At 38.7% G+C, this 17,524-nt stretch overlaps 1 protein-coding gene across 3 annotated transcripts in view; it reads right to left on the bottom strand.

Moving 5' to 3' along the window:
- Positions 1-17,524, bottom strand: part of nphp4 (nephronophthisis 4) — a 138,237-nt gene that overhangs the window by 113,652 nt on the left and 7,061 nt on the right. For all 3 annotated transcript variants that reach the window (XM_067525908.1, XM_067525905.1, XM_067525907.1), the window contains 2 exons: positions 2,241-2,410; positions 1,739-1,803 (listed from right to left, as the gene is read on the bottom strand). In XM_067525908.1, the coding sequence (XP_067382009.1) occupies positions 1,739-1,803; positions 2,241-2,410 (235 nt within the window). The remainder of the gene's footprint in view (positions 1-1,738; positions 1,804-2,240; positions 2,411-17,524) is intronic.

Here is a 17,524-nt window from a genome sequence, read left to right as displayed (position 1 = left end):
CTGGTTATGTTTGTGACTTTATACAATTAAACAGCATTTAAAATAATTCCTTGTGTCCTCCATACACGTGCTGATCAAAGGAACACAATCATGTATTCTAATGCTTGTAGTATTAGGAGAACCATATGCGTATTTTCTGAATGTGTCCACTTTGGACTACATCTACACTAGCACATGAAAAATCAAAGCAGCACCTTGTTTGTGTGCTATGAAGAAGCACACTTTATCAATGAGTGGTGCTTTCGGTTTCTTTAAATGGTACAAAGTTCTGAAATAAAGTCATTTATATTTAAAATGTATTCACTTTTATTGAATTCTACTTTTAGCTCTAACCTAATTTGCTACATACCAAGAAATTTTGATGATATTATTCTGTCTGAAGTCACAGTATTTAAAAACTGAAATAAATAAATTTGTAATTAATACAGGATTAAAGAAAATGCCAACCTTCGGGGCATTTTTTCTCATTGTACACCTTCATGCACTCACATGTGAACAACCACTCCATTCATGGTAATGTACTTATTTCCCTGCAAAACACTTTTGGATCTTTGTTTGGTTACAGAAATCTACACTGAAAAAGTTTCACATCAAGCAGGAGATAGAGGGAGTGGCTGCAATGTGGGCCTGAAAATAAAAAGTAATGTTTCCTTAAACAACAAGCATGTGGTTAATAATTCACAGGGCATAAGAATCCATTTGAGAGAAGGTTTTCTAATATTCATGTAACATGATAGCCAAGACAGGAACTCTAGCTCTCACTGGGCACAATGTTATTCATACTGCGAGGCACTACAGTGTTTTGTAATTCATAGCCTTGGTTTTAGGCAAAGCAAGGACATGCATGTATCCAGACCAACCTAGAGCTTCAGTAGCAAACTCAAGTAGTCAAGAAGCTATTACTTAAATTCTAAGCTTTATGTTACTTTAATACCCTTCCAAAAAAGAAAATCCAATAGTTCCCTACAACAATTGTCACGCAAAGCCAGATGTTCAAACTCTATCAACAACAACATTCAATCATTGGTCAGAACTTTCTTCATTACCTCTTGTTGCAACAGTTTTTAAATGACTTGGAGATCTTAAAACCTTACTTGCACATGGTCGCCCAGTGAAAAACATAGCTAAAATGAAAAATAATCAAAGCCGACATGAAATGAAAACATGGAGCAGTTTGTTGTAAACAATATCTTGAGCCCAATTGCTTGGGAATACATCAATTGCTAGGTAGAGAACACATCTTTGTGTCAATTTTCATGCTGAAGGACTCGATACAATGACAGATGCTGTATCTTTTCACTAATTATGCCCTCCTCATCTTGTGTTTTCTTCACACTTCATTGTCATCTTCCATTATACTGCCCATATAATTGATTTATTCTAGCATCTACTGCACACTGGCAAAAAAAAATCTTTCTGAGTTTTAATACCCAACAGTTCCAGTTTCCAAGTTTTATATTTGTTGATTAGTTGCATCTAAGATTCATAATCCCTTAAGAGTGCATGACATATTAGTTACTGGTGTGTTATTAGCAGACTTTGATTTTAGTGTTGCTACAGATTGGTGTGGTTGTAAATCTTTCCTGAACTTGACCTGTAAACAAATGCTGTTACACACAAATTTACTGTGGCTCTCTCAGTTTCCCTACTACATTGCTTCAGGAAAAAAAAACTTAAAATGAACAGTGCTAATACATATTTGCAAATTACACTTTAAAAAAAAGAAAAAGGTCCTTACAGTCAACTGTGTCTTTAAGCAGGGGATGGAGGAGTCCTCGCGGTGATCCATGGTGTAGATTCAGCCTACGGGAATCAGTGAAATCAACCTGAATGACTGAATGGAGCTACAATAGGTCTCTGCATAATAAAACCATATGTCTACTGTTCTGTTGGCTACATTTATTTCTAGGGCCACAATAACATGTCTTAAACAAACTACCCCCTGGCTACCCTCTGTAAATCTTGTTTGCTGTGAGAGAAACAAACCTTGGCCTGACTTAACACCATGCACAGTAGCAAGCATGCAGTAAAAATTTTGACTATTTTATTAGTTAATCAACATTCCATGTTATTGCAAAAGCTTAACAGGTGTAAGTAGTGTAAATAAGACCAAACAAGCTGGGAGGTCCTGGATATTAAAGCAATAGCCTCCTCATTACTAACTATACCTGAACATCAACCATTTCCTCGTACGAAACATCATTAATCTCTGACTGCTGTAATTAGGAACTAGAAATCACCTTCTGTCCCCATCACTTGCGCGAGCCTCTGGCCTGTTGGCAAAAAGCTCCAGAACGGTGAAACCTCGCCCCAGGGCCTGCTGGGAACCATCTGGCCTAGGTGACAAAGACACAAGCTCCAGGACCAACATCGTGCCAGGCAACAACAAAGACGTATGGAAGTACAGGACCTAGAAAACCATATGACATTAAAATAGTGTGAGGAAGTGAAGAAAGACATTCTACATCAAAGAAGCCTTACAAACCTGTCTGCAGTGAACAAGAATATTCAAGATTTTTCTGGAATTTTCTAGTCTGTGTATATATGTTATATATGTAGTTGGTCATACAAAGTAAAACAATACTACAGAAAGAACTAAGTTCAAGATGAGCTACTTATCACTTTAGAAAATCACATTAGGGAAGTGAAATTTAAATAAGTACAGATGGCGGACAGTCCTATGATACCTAGATTAGCTGGGAGCTGTTGTTGTCATCAGAGTCCAGGCACAGTGAAAAACATGATGCACATGAATTATTAGGATCTTTATACTGAGAATAAGTGGCTACAGACTGCAATGTTCACCATTTACAATACAACCACATACCACCTGTGATTGTCACATGATATATTACATTACATATGATGATCAGGTGACTCTAAAATGGCAATATTTTTTAATCAATGTGAAATACAAATGAAAATGACGGCATGAAAATATAAGTATCCTTCTCTCAAAAGGAAGAAGTTTGAGTATTAGAATACAAATGGTAGTTTGACTCCTTTATAATCCTATATAACAAAATTATTGGGTGTGAATTTAAGTTTTTTTGATTCTCCAGCACATTTGTGGCTATGTACATATGGCAGTATTGAAAAAAGAACAAGGCAAATATTCAGAGGTGACAGGAATATTTGATTGGTGAGTGTGAGACATCAAAAGTCTAACATTCAAGAGGCACGTACGTCCCCCTGGTGAGGAGACTCTTTAGGATTATGCGGGAGGTTTGACCTCGCTATTTTTATGCAAGTTCAGAGGAAGGCAGACAAGCCTTTTGGGAGCCTGTTTGTAGTCTGTGCCACGTAGGTGCTATTGTTTACAGACTCTGATCTGCCATTCAAATTGGAAATAATAGCCTACCTACAGCAGAGCCACAGTGATTTACATACACAAAAGCCTGAATATGATAAAGGGACCCACAAATTCTCTGTGATCCATTGGCCCCTAAGCACAATAAACCCCATTAATAAAGAAGAACATGACAGTGTCAACAGAAAAAAACGATATAAGTAGACATGAGCTACCTTGAAATACAGAGCCAATTTCTCCCAGCCCACAGAGGCAGAGCCTGTTCATCTTTACACCCAGCATTCAGCCGCAACAGAGCCATATATTCAAATTCCAAACCTCAGAGACATTCCTATTTCGGCCACATCAGTCTTTTATCTCTGTGCAAGGTGAGTTTAAATTACTAGTTTTCCAAACATAAACACTGCTGAATACAAATGGAAAGCGTGTGAAGCATAGATATTCATCAAGCCATGTCTGAATTACTTATTTGTCTGCTTGCTTGTTTTTATATGTCCATTATACATTGCCTTGCTGACAAGAGTGTTAAGATTCACAAAACACTGCCCACAAGCTGCTGTGTCTACGCAGATGAAAGAGTCTTGCTGAAACTGATTCAGCATTCACAATTTTTTGTTAAAAGGCCCTGGCACCATGGGCCAAGAGGACAGAATTCAGTGAGTAACGACGTCTGGGAACTGAACGCAAAGGCGCCGAATTTATGGGCAAATGTTGCTCAGCTTTTAGTTGAAAGTATGAAAGAAAAGCAGCTTTATGAAATTTTAGAACAATTTATCTATTATAATTTGACATCTGAACCATTTTGTGTTCATGTGTGGAGTATTCCCTCGGTTTGCAGAGATTAGATTCAGACAGGTATCCTAGTAGCACCGACTGAGTGGAGAAGTAAAAATATCCCCATCCAAAGATGCATATCATTCAGTATTCAGAGACGGAAAACTTTACTTCACTCATTTATTTTCCTCTAACCATATAAAAAAAAACTCCCAAATAAAAGAATCATCTTTGAACTTCTCTTGAACCGACACCAAACAGAGATTGGAAAAAGGGTCCGTATTTTGTATCATGTTCACCCAAGTTTCCTCCCCCTGTGATAGTGTAAAATTTGCATTGTTGTCAAAGACGTAGTCTCTTGTCTCGAAGTAATCCAAATGTGGACATTGTTCATAACGGATTTCCAATTCAAAGATAGAATTTCTTTTTCATCTGCCTCACTGCTTTGATACACCTCCAAATTGATTCTGGTCCAATCCAACTCCAGCAGAAAAAAACAAAAACACACAAAAAAAAACACTTTCTGCCTCCATGGATCTATGTAATGTTTCTCTTCTTCATTCAACAAACAAGATTTATTTACAGTAGCAACTATGTAGTTGATGTTACAGGAAACAGACATGGGTCATTAGATGGAGTGAGATAGGCTGAACTGTGTTTTAAGTAGTTTTTACTTCAGGAATATTTTCATTTAAATTCATCTCGGATACATGGGCTGATGTACACTGTTTTCGTGGTGTTACATCATGCTCAAACCGTATCTTTTTCCAATAAAAATTCACAGCTGGAAATTTCCTCATTCACCTGTGTCAATTAGTTTCTGCTTTGGAGCAAGGCCAAAAGATGATGGAGCTTCATCTTCAATTAACTGACCCAGCTGGTTGTCATTGTCAATTAACTGCTTTAAACATGCAGTTATGTAGGTGACAGGACAACTCAGACTGTCGTTGTTACTGTCAGCATCCAGTAATGGTGTTAAACTGCTATGTTGCTGTTCTTATTTTGGATCTTCTACAATCAGACCTGGACTAGTAACCAGGACTTGTGACAAAGCCGGGAACATTTGAGAGGTCTCGGAACGCATGAAAAATCTGTGCAATTTTCATGTAAATTTGGGATTAATTTATAAAGTTTAAATTTATGGCATGTTATGGCTATTCTGCACCACGCATAGGCCCACAATCAAATCTAAGTACTCAGCATCTTAACTTTTTTGTCCAAAAGTGCAGTTTTCCTTTGTTTCATCCCTTCCACTGAAGACTTAGATGGATTGGATCTGCTCATCAGAGGCTTTTTCTTGTACTTGCTGCCTCTGCTCTCCTGTAATAAATATGGCTGTCTTCAGTTTTACAGTAGAACTGTTTCCCACCATTTCTGTCCTATTAAAGCATAGTGTGTTTTAATGCCACACTGTATGCCAAGTTAATTTTCACTGTGTGTTGTTCTGAGAGGTAGAACTGCAAATAAGAAATAAAAGCAGTGTAATATTTTGTACTAAGGAAAGGAGGCTCAGTGTGTGCCAGCAAACAACAGTTAAGAAGTTGCTGCATTTGACTTTATTTTTAGATACTGTAACTACATGCAAGTGTTGTAGTGGATTAAGACAGTTTTTTACAGTTCTAATTTAATTGTCCTAACATTGAAACATCCAACAGTGACAGTTTGTCTCAGCAAAGCTCCAACTTTGTCCCATTTCAGCATCAACATAACACACTACACTTTTTCCATAGAAGTTAATGTTGAGGCAATGTTTGAAGATTTTGCTTCATCCAAACACCATGGGAGCACTGGGAGATGTCATTGAGAAAACAGCGTGCATCTGCAGCAACACCATGCGTGGCATATGTTGGACCTAATGAGAGGTTATACTGCACAGCGACTGTCAACAAAGCAGTAATTGATTCTCGCAGGGGTAAATATCAACCCTCACACCCTCATCGACTTAAGCAAAGAGGGGTGAACAGGAATGGGATGACATTAAAACTTCATCAGCACGGAGCCATGTAGCTTGAAGTCACTATGACTGTCAACAACCTGTCTGTGTGTAGCTTCTGGGGGTTTTGCTGAGACCCCTTTGTGGCTGACAGAGAACTTTACAATGAAAAAAGCAGCAGTCTAACGCAACAGTTCTGCAAAAAAATCTGTCACGGAGGGTATTATTGTTCAGTTTTTTGTTTTAGTAAGGTGTTTATTCAATGGAAAAGTCATTTGGAGGATGTAGTAGTTGGTGTTGCTGTTTGCACTGTGTTATAGTAATGGGTATTCTCCAAATGACTGTACACATAAATACTTCTACTTGTTCATATAACTTTTAATACTACAATACTTTAATACTTAATCAAAAAGCTCAATAATTCACTGTGAATTAAAATGTAAGAGTAAAAACTGCACTACAACATTCAACAAGGATCATTGATTTAAAGTGTGTATATGGAGCTTGCCTTTGGAAAATATCAAGAAATTGTGCAGTGGAGTCATATTAGTGGCAATTATGAACCTCTCATAGTGTTATTAGAGTGTAACAGCTGAAGCTAATTCTTCTTTCCTCCTCAAGGTGGTCATTCAAACACCCTACTTTTGGGCAACTGGAGGCTACAAATGAGCACAGATTTTGTATAGAGGGGTCCAGAGCAACAGAAGTGTAATTGACAGGGCCCTGTTCATTCTCTGGAGTCTTCCCAAAAGAACAGGAAACAGCAAATTTCCATTTAGACAATGCATTGGATGGGAGGCTGGGAGCACTAACACTCCCAGCCCAGTGTCACATACCTGGAACATCGATAAAAGGTGCACTCCGAATGTCTGCATGCCTGGTTTAGCTATCCAAATGTTATGTACTGTAAATCGGATGAATAATGGTTAGCAGCGCAGAAAAAAAAGCACATCAGTATCCAATCAGGCTTTAAATACAGTAAATGTAGTTCGTTGTATGGCATTGTGCCTTCATCCAGACACTTTGTTATTGAAGGCAAAACTCAAAGTCATGAAGTCTTATGAAGCTAAGCAAGCAAATGCACTCAGGAAGATTCCTGGCCATTAAAACTAGCTTTGGCAGTTTAGCTTAGGCAGCACCGTGAGGTAGAGGGGACAGAGAGATATAGTCATTTGACAGGCAGAGAACCAGCGGGTATCAGCATCACAAATCCTCTCGGTGTGAAATTCTATAACTGTCACCAAAAGAGTAGAGATGAGAAATGGCGGTGTGGATGATAGAAAGATAGACAAAATGACAGAGATTGAGGATTCAAGCTTTCCTATTGCCTATAATGTCACTATATCACAGCTGGGGCAGATTGGACTGAGCGTGCATGTGTCCCTGTGGAACTGACTTTTAACAAGAGTCAATCAACATCTGGAACGGGATGTAAAACAGACCTGTGTCAAACCTATACAAATGACAAGTGACCTAACAAGACCCAAGGACAGTCTGAACCAGTCTAAATTAGATTTTAAAAAAATAGCCATAGTCATAGAAACCAATTCCTCACCTTAGTAGCTTATACAATGTAACATTAGCTGGCCCAAGAGAGCTGTGTAAGCAAGAAAGATTTCCTTCCTCCTTCTATTCATGTGCCACACTCACCAAATACATTTAAATAGTTTTGACATTGTATGTTTTAAGTCAACTGAGAGAAGTAACAACTCTTAAATTTTACCTTTATTTGAATGACATTTCTCAGCAACTATAAACTGCATCTGTGTCAGCTGAAAATTCTGTGAACTGGTCAGCCACAATTTTATTTCTTTCCAAACGGCTGGTAAATGTGGATCTTTGTTAACATGCACATGCCTCACAGTTACAATAATACACACCAGATTGAGAATTAAAAACAGAAAAGGAAATATGAACTTGGATTATTGGAGGCAGCGGACGATGTGTCCCTCGAGTTGTAAAATGGAAGAGTAAAAGGAAAGAAGCTTCTTTGATATAAAAGTTTATGTGATAAAGACAAAACAGAGAAAAAAAGAATAGGTGGATGACAGGGAAAAGCTGATCTATCAGCCAAAGATGAGAGGACTGCAGCAATTACTGGGGAAACAGCCCAATTATGTGAAATCCCTCTAAGGAATTAGGGTGACAGTGATGCGATTTATAACCAGCAAGGACTTTCACAGAGCATTACCTCTCATTTCTCAAATATCTCAATCGAAGCCTATTTTAGACAACAGAGAACTTTAAACTGTTAGTAAAGCTGGCTAATGAACAACCTTATATTTTCATTGTAGATGGGGATGTCTGGCCTCAGCGTATACAACGGAAACTCATTACTTTTCTAGACCCAAAGGAAACAACTCCATACTGCAAAGAACTACAAAGTATAGGTATCAAAAATGCTCATCAAATGTCCATTTATTATTGTTAAATTAATAATAATAATAATAATAATAATAAATCATTAAAATAAGAACAAGCATTTTCTTGAGTTTACAATGACCATGGGTCCCCCAATTATTGCATGTTGCAAAGCTATGGGTTTAGAAGGAAATGTTACATTTTTACGTTTTTTTTTACGTTACATTTCGTAAAAGTTACTCCGATAAAAAGTCCATGAAGTCTCCAAATAACATTTCAGTGCATCGTAAAGACTCTCGATTTTTTAAACCAAGGTTCGGTTGACACTGTCATCAGCACAGAGCCATGTAGCAATACAAGGCATTAGGGATAAAGCACTTACAATTATAAAAGTGCAAGCAAAGAGGAAATATACTGCAAATTGGAAAAGGTACAAATTCAAAAGCGCAAACAAAAAGGAAACACGCTGCAAATCAGAAACGCAGCAAATGGAATTTCCTTAATGGGCAGTGCTTCGTGTGGCTTGCGGCAGTGATGAGTTTGTGCCTACCAAGGCAGGAAGTTTAAGCCAGGCTTAAAGCTGCTATAAGGGTCAAGAACTGTGCCAACCTACTGCATAAGCAAAATGTTTCCATCCTGCCGACTTGGTTGTTTACAGCTGCGTCTTCTGTCATCATGATAAAATATCATGGTCAGAATCTGACATGACTTGATTGATAACGCTACACAAAAGGTTAAAGAGTAATCAGCAACTTCAAGGACTACACAGTCTATGAATATCCGTGATCATTTAAATAGGAATAGTGCAAACGGACAACTCTGAAAACGGATCACAAGTAGAAGTTCAGAGTTCAATTATGTATTTAATCTGAATGCCACTTCTCGGAACAGAAAATCTTATTACCTGATAGAAGCACGCAATCGCTTTCTCTACATATTATATGGGGAAGACAAAGATGCAAAATGCCTCCAAAGTGACCTGGAAAGAACAGATGGAGCTCAAACCGGACTAAGCTCGTGAAAGCTAAAGTAATGGTACGTGTGTCCTGGCAGGTTATTTGCTCACAGGATCACAGCTGAACTGAGCCAGATGACAAATGAAGATGAAAGAACAGTGCAGTAACTCATGACTGGCTTTCCTTAAAGCAAACATGCTTCAGTGACGCTTCAGATCTATTGGCAGCGTCAGCACAAACTCCAGCTTCTATAATATTTGGCCGCATGCAATTAAATCTTCTGCTCAGCACAACTCCCATAACCTTTCCCCTAAGCCCCCATTCATCGCTTTTAGCTTTGATGCCTGTGTTATTCGCTGCTCTGTCTCTAACATTCTGCATTCTACACCATCCCAATGACAGATCTCAGTGCTCAGAAGTTAAAGTCTTAGTTTGTCACCTAGGTTTTGGTCTCCTTACATTTTGTAAATTCTGTCTGAAATGCTTCACATACAAACTGACTGTGGGGTCTGTTCATAAAAATCGCAAAATGGAAGGAATGCAGGACAAATACAAAGACGGAAAAAAGGAGAAACTCTGCTAGATTTTAGACTTAGAAAAGGTAGAGTTGACATGTCAAAGCCTGAACAATAACGTAAAAGACAGACAGAATCTATTTCTTTCTTTCTGCCTTAATGTTTTTCTTTCCCTCTCCACCCCCCAAACAGGCAACCCAGACCCCAGGGAGAACTGATAGCAGAATTATAGGGACAATTCATTCTATGTGTTTGTTTGAGTGCAGAGGGAAAAGAGGGAGTGATGGAAAGAGGAATGAGATAGGGATGAAGGAAGAAGAGTCAAGTAAGAATCGAGTCAATACACACCATACACACCATACACGCTACCCACGGAAGCCATAATTCACATAAACAAACACCTAACACCTCCTAAAGGCTCTCATCTCTTCCTGCCATCACCTTGGCAGCAGCTTACTAATCAGCCATAACATTAAAAGCATCCTTCTAATAATGTCCAGGTCTCTTATGCTGTCAACCAGCTTTAACAACAGCAGTTGAGCCATGAACTGAATAAGACTTTTGAAGGTGTCCTCTTATATCTGGGACCAAAACATTCGCAGCACAAGCTGAGAGGTGGTCCATAATTTAAATTTGTTTTTCCAGCACATCCTACAAATGAGAAATAGATTGCAATCTGGGGAATTTGGAGGCCAATGAATCACTTTGTACTCTCATGTTTCTGAACTCTTTGCACCTTGAGAAGGATCATTTTTGCTGCTCCGAGAGGCCATAAAGGAACAACACCATTACCATGAAGAGCTATAGTTGGTCTGCAACAATGTTTACCTGTCAAAGTAACATTTACATAAATGCCAGAACACAAGGTTTCCCAACATTGCCCAGAACCATGACTTGCCCTCTTCCCCCACTGCTTCCTGGTGCCATCTCTTCCCCAACTAAATTTCACATACACACCTGGCTGGCGACATAAAGAATCCTCAGGCCAGGCCACCTTTCATCACAACATTCCAAAATCCTTGGGTCATATGATGCTCACCCTCTGGCCCAGTCAGCTGAGGACACGGAAACAGTGCAGCATTGCTAAGAAGATGCCAAAATGTGTCAAATGGCAGATTCTAGAAAACACTTTTTTCCAATATTACCTCTTCATATCTTAATTTTGTTACAAGTCAACCACACATTTGTCTAAATAACTGCAGAACAAGACAGACGTAATTTTTTTCTGCAATTCAGTTTCAGTTTTTTAGTACAAAACCTCTTCACTGAACACATGACTGGGTTGCCAGGGGCACCAGGCACACAAAGTGCACCAGTGCTGCAACGCACACTGCCTCCCGCCGCGTTCTGTCATCCCACCTGACAACACCTATATTCATCCATTTATCACCAAATGCAAAGATAGTGTATGTTGGATTTTAGAGTTGAACATTGTTGTTTTTTTGATTGACATTGGCAGAATATGAGGCTCACAAATGTGTACACATTCTCAAATTGATTGTCCAGATGCAATTTTTCTTTTTTGTGCAAGTAAAGTTTTGCTATGGATTATGAGCACAGTTTTATAAATGAAGCACCTGGGGGTCATGATTTAGCATTTACTGATGTGAACCATGCCCCATGGAAGGATCTCAAGAGAATCCCTCCCAGCAGAATTCCTATGAATATGGCTGACCTAAAGCAGACACAAGAGATTCTAAAGGTTTTGTGTTATTATCTTAAGCACATTGTATTTGTCTATACATGTGACTTTGATGTACATCAGATCATATTTTATAACCATTAAATGCACAAATTCATTCCAAAGAGTTCACATTGCTTTTTCTTGCCACTGTAGCTGTGTATTACAGAGTGTGACACTCCAGTGTGTAAAGCTGTTAAGCAGCAGCTGCTCTGCTAGATGTTTGGTCCCCTTGGAGCTGAAATATTGATCAGTTCTCAGGCAAGGCAGCACAGTCTGCGCCCGCACGTCCCCGTGTATAATTGAAGTATATATCTCTTAGTGTGGCATGCCAGTTGGGAGAAGGAATTAAGCACCGAGGTAAGCTGAAGCCCCCGTCTATGCTGCCACAGCAGCCCCTTTGTCCATCAATCATATGGCTTTTCATAGAGGCAGGTTTCATAGGCTTGCTACATTTACTGTAGGAAATGCCATGTCTTGTATAAGAAAATAGAGAAAGGAAGAAAGAACATAACAAGACTCAATATAAGTTCATGTTTTACTGCTGCCCATCCGTCTGAGCACTTAGGGGAAGCAAGAGCGCTTTAATGTGTTTAATATGTTGAAGGTGTTATTCTATATTTCTCTTACCTAGTCCATTTCAGCAAACTGTGACACCCAAACCCCACATTTTTATTTAGAAGAAGAAACCTTAAGCAGTGCATTTGTTTTCAGCTGGGGTGTTAAATCCCATTTGGTGCTCTAGTGTGTATTTACAGCACCAGGACGGTGTTTGTGGGATCAGTTCAAAATGAACTACAGCACCCACAGTTATGGTAATGAGGAAACACCCCAAACAGTGCAAAAGCACGGCTCACTGAGGTTTTAATAGTTCTTGCACAAAATTGGAAGTTTATGAAACACAGAAATTATAGACCTGTCAATACATGTTAGTAGGAAATAAGTAAAGACTAAAATACTTTGTGTATAAAATGATTCCCTACAAACTATATAGTGCGCTCACTATTTTGTAGTGGTGTCCGAATATTGTGTGTAAATCCATCCACTATATAGAGCGTGTACATGGCTCCTGCTAACAATCATAATGCAATGTCATTTTAGAGACGAAAAAAAATTAAAACTTTGCAGCTAAAACAATTCTCAGTAATGACTATAACAATAGTCAATTACTGTCCAAAACTCACTTACAGCTCTCTATTATTTGGAATACTTAGTGTACATTATGCAGGGAGAAGTAAATAAGTTAATGGGCAGTATTTGCAGACATCAGTATCCTTTAACTCTAACATTGATAACAAATCTAGTTTTCCTATTTCCTGTTCTTCAAATGAAAATACAAAAGGGATGGTTTCCAACTTCCATGCAAACATGTACTCATGTTTAAAACAAAAAAAATAAAAAATAAATCAATAAATGAATGAGAAATAGACACATTCACAAGGAAGCTACAAATGCTTGTTGTCAAGAAATGCTGAAAGATGCTAAATGGTGAATAGAGTGAAGACTTGACTGTATTATTTACACAGCCAATCGCACAACCAGGAAAAATACAATACTACACGAAATACAGTAGCCTCCTGTATAAAACACATGTATGCAAGTCCCATAACAGACACTCCTTGTGGAGGAATGTGTATCCTGACTCACATTAACACCACCTGCTGTTTCACACACAGCTCACTAAAGAGGTTTGAAACATTCTGCTTTATTTTTGATAGTTTACACACAGATGCCAAAAATTCAGCCGTGCGCTGAAATTTCCCAAACACCTACGATGCATAAATCTCCAGTTTATACTTACACTGTGAGGCAACACAGACTGCTGTCAATTTCTCTGTAATGTTGTGCAAATATGGTTTTGAAATTCCACCATCTTGACCGTTTGATTACACAGAAAATACAATGCAATGATTATTCGAGCTCTGAAACAACAGCAAAGTATTGTAAAAGAAAGACTCCCTTAAACCTTGGAAAGAACAGGTCTAATTTTTTTTTTTAATCAAATCTCCTAACTTCAGTTTATAAATCACATTTTTATGAAGAACTAAAGTACTCACAGGCTACAAACTCTATCGCACGCACATTATAAAAGCTGATAATTGCAACATTAGAACAAACACCACCCACACAGTTACACATTAATAATTCCAATAAAAAGGTTCAGTTAATAAAATAGTAATCACCAGGCAAATTGATTAAAAGATCTTGATAACTATGGGACAGGATGCAATAAAATCTGACACACACATTCATTAATTGGCATCACTCTAGTGATCAGGCAAAAGTTTTGTTTCCTAATAGCAACTTTCTGACCAAATAACTACATAAGTAATGATGTTACCATTACCCACAGCTGTGCTTAATGTTACTGCTAATCACAAAATATTAGCAACAGATGATCAGATGCCTAATTTCAACATCAATTAGTCAGTCTAGGATTATATGAAGAGACAGAGACAACTGTGAAGAGCACTTGGGAGATTTTATGCTGTTTAAAAGGTAAAGGATAGATTTGATTTGGTTTTCTTTTTTGCTTCACTTAGTTTAAAGTTTAAAGAAACAAAATGCTTGCGGTAAATATTTTATTCTTTACAGCATTTTTTCACAAGTGCCTAAAACCTTGGCACAGTGCTATACAGCACACCATATATTGTGGGAGGTCGATTCTCTAGTCAGCGGTGCTGTGTCTCGTACTGCAGGATGCCCGAACAGTCAAAACCCACCCAGCTGTGCCTCAACATAAGACATGATTCTGAACAACAAATATTAAGACCACGCACTCTCACAGGTGCTTCAGTTACCTTGGCAAACCGTACCCCGGATCAGGTTGGCACTGGGAAGAGATGTGTTGCAAATGATGTAATGTCACCAGCTTCAACATACCAATGAGTATAAGGAAGCTCAGAGGAGAATCACTTTAACACGAGCAACTGGAGAGTGAGAGTGATGTCAACGAGTGCGTTTGGTTCACACCTACACTGTCCTGAAAATAGGTCTAATCAGACAAAGTGAAAACACCTGTGTGGGCAGACAATGAGTGTGCAGGGAATTTAACACAAATACTGCACTTTTTCCTAACGTGATCTCAAACTATAGCTAATCATTGTTTTATGGGAATAATGACACCTTTTTCATTTTTCAATAGTTAATTACACTTGGTAGTAATATAATTAATATAATATCATATAATAGGTAATAAAGATAACTCATCTTAAGCTGGAACCGGTTACTGATTTGCATGAGCCAGGTTAAAAAAAAAAAAGCAGCAAATGCTAAGCATGCATAATAGTTGTGGCACAAAAAATAACTGACGATAGGGGGACTATTAAATATAAAAATAGATGTACCAGTATCACTACTACAGCGAGGGAACAGGGCTAATAGCCTTTAAAAGGTGGAATCGTTGGTTAATAACATGTTTAAAATCATTCTAACATGCCAGCTTTTATGTGCTCAGTTTTCACAAATTTAGCATTTTGTCATTGCATATCGTAACTAGATATAGTAACTTCCACATCAACTTATTCTACGGAGAAAAGTCATTAATTGGCACGTCTGAGGTGCTACTCTGTGGAGCTCCAAGGCTGATAACCCTTTATCTTGTCGGTTTCAGGGTTCTGTACTGAACACTGATTACTTGCTATCCGAATTCATATGAATGATCCGTGACATAAGAACCTCAAGCTATGCAATGAATCTTTTGCACACCAGCTAAACCAAATAACACCTTACGTTAAAAACCTGTCAGTGGGGAGGACCAAAAATGTATTCTCTTATTGTTTACCGTTTTCCTGTTGAGGATGCAAAGAGTTGACACGTGAGTTAGGTAATCTGGCCTTTTCCCTAAACACTGGAGAAAAGGCCAGCGCTTTCTTATATGTGACAGCCGAATGGACACGCTCGATTAGATGTGAATCATGTGTGCAATCACAAGTAGTAAACAAAACACTGTGTGGCACACAACAACAAATATACCAGACTCCACAGAGAAGTTTCTCTTCAGCTGAGCCAGCCTTTCTGTGTCCCCTTTTAGAAAGCAATGCAAACAGGAGGGGTGGAGGCTTTAACTGTAGCTTTGTTACAGCACTGGCAGCTTAAATTTGGCAACCTATTGCAAGCTTTAAGGAGAAACTTATGCTTTAGGTGATGAATGGGACTACTGGCACACACTCATCACTCAAAGCCCAAGTTTGAGCCATATTGTATTTGTCCATTTGAAACCAGTGGTCAAAGCATTAGGGTTAAAAAATCACAAATAAAAAAATAGAAGAGAGAACAAAATGAATGTGTTACTCCCTGGTTGTTCTGTGCATTGCTACCTACGTCATGTCAAATACAATGAAAGCACAAAGACCTAGAAAAGCAGAGGTTGCGCGGACAGGAAGAAAACTTGGCCTTTCCTCCGAAGCCCTGCTGTCGGACTGATAATGTTGCACATATGAGAAGAAACCACTGGCTCCCTGTAAAGGCAGATAGTTCAAATGGAGTGATCATAGTGAGAGACAATGCAGAAAGATGCACATTTCCCTCTGCCTCCTCCAGTCTCCCAACTACTGCCTGCAATGCATGTAGTGCAACATTGCCCCCTACTGCCCACAGCTTTCACTGCATGACAGAGCAAGTACAGTTAGCCTGTGAAAAAATATGAACAATTGTCAAACATGTCAAGCAAGTCATAATGTGAGACAACTAGAACTGTGAAAGCGTAAGTGTAATCTGGGTGATTTAATACACAATGCACTTCATACAAGCTCCCAGTGTGGACACCAGTCATCCGGGTGAAAGTTGACTTTGTTTTAAAGAGGTACCCATATACAATGACACAACAAAACTGCCCTGTTCTACCAGAGAATCAAAAAGAATCAAAGGGAAAGTATGATAAGCTAAATTTCTCTTTCAGCATCTGAGCGCAGAGACAACTGCAGGCCTACGTGTTTAGTTTGAACATGTCCCTATTCGGCTATACCGCTGTATTCCATACATAAAAACACCTTTCATAAGATTTGAAAACCCTTGAAGCATTGACAGTCACGTCAAACTGTCCTCAAAAGTGTGCTCTACTTTCAAAATGAAAGTACATTATGTCAGACTTGACATCTCATAAACAACTCGGAAAGCATCAGACAAGAAAGCACCAGATGTAGTGATTGTGATTGTCAAGATGTCTTTCCCCTGCCAGAGTGAAAAGAAATGCAGAGACAAAGCAAGAAAATAGAGTTAGTAAAAGCTTTCTCTTCCTGTCTTTAATCATTGAGCATCTTTGCTTTTCACGCGATATTAAAACCAATCCATCATGGCTGACTGAGGGGTGGTGGGGGCTTTGCAATTTTCACTGCGCTCTTTTAACTAAGGAGAGGATACCCCTACTGACATTCTTTGGATATCAAACAGCAATTTGCCACTCATAAACACCAGCATGAATGTGAGTACATTGGGCCAAATCCAATTTAAAAAAAAAAAAAAAGCTAGTGCAGCTATTGCAGCACAACACAGAGAGGGCCAGGCCCACTTTATCATGCTGATGGGATATGATGTGGTTTGTATTATTACCCTGGATGGATAATGGGATTTGCATGCTTATTGGGATAGCAAGTGGGTTTTTATACAGGCTATGTGGATCAAAATAAGACCATATACCGTGAGAGATTGTTCAATCAAAAGAACATCAACCAGAGGAAAGGGGGGGAAAAAAACACATGGTGACAAAATTGGACATCAGAATATGCCACGTTGTGACTCATTGGTGTCTCTTTAAAAAGACTTATGCAACATTGCATTTAACAGCCAGCTACACCTCGTGCTTTTTTTTTCCCATTAAAGAGTTTCTGAAAACATCTTGTACAGCACCTCACACCGTAAGCAGATAAGACTTTGTCAACACTGGAAGCTACAGAAGAGCTCAGTAGTGCACTGAGGCAATCATAAAACAGCATGTGACCAGCCTCCAACCAGGATGTACAGAGACCCAAAGATGTTTGATTGAGAGAGAACACA

Source organism: Channa argus, chromosome 13 (genome assembly GCF_033026475.1).
Source record: "Channa argus isolate prfri chromosome 13, Channa argus male v1.0, whole genome shotgun sequence".
In the NCBI taxonomy this organism is placed as follows: Eukaryota; Metazoa; Chordata; class Actinopteri; order Anabantiformes; family Channidae; genus Channa; species Channa argus.
The sequence above is the reverse complement of the archived record's forward strand: the minus strand, read 5'-3'. Positions and strand labels throughout refer to the sequence as shown.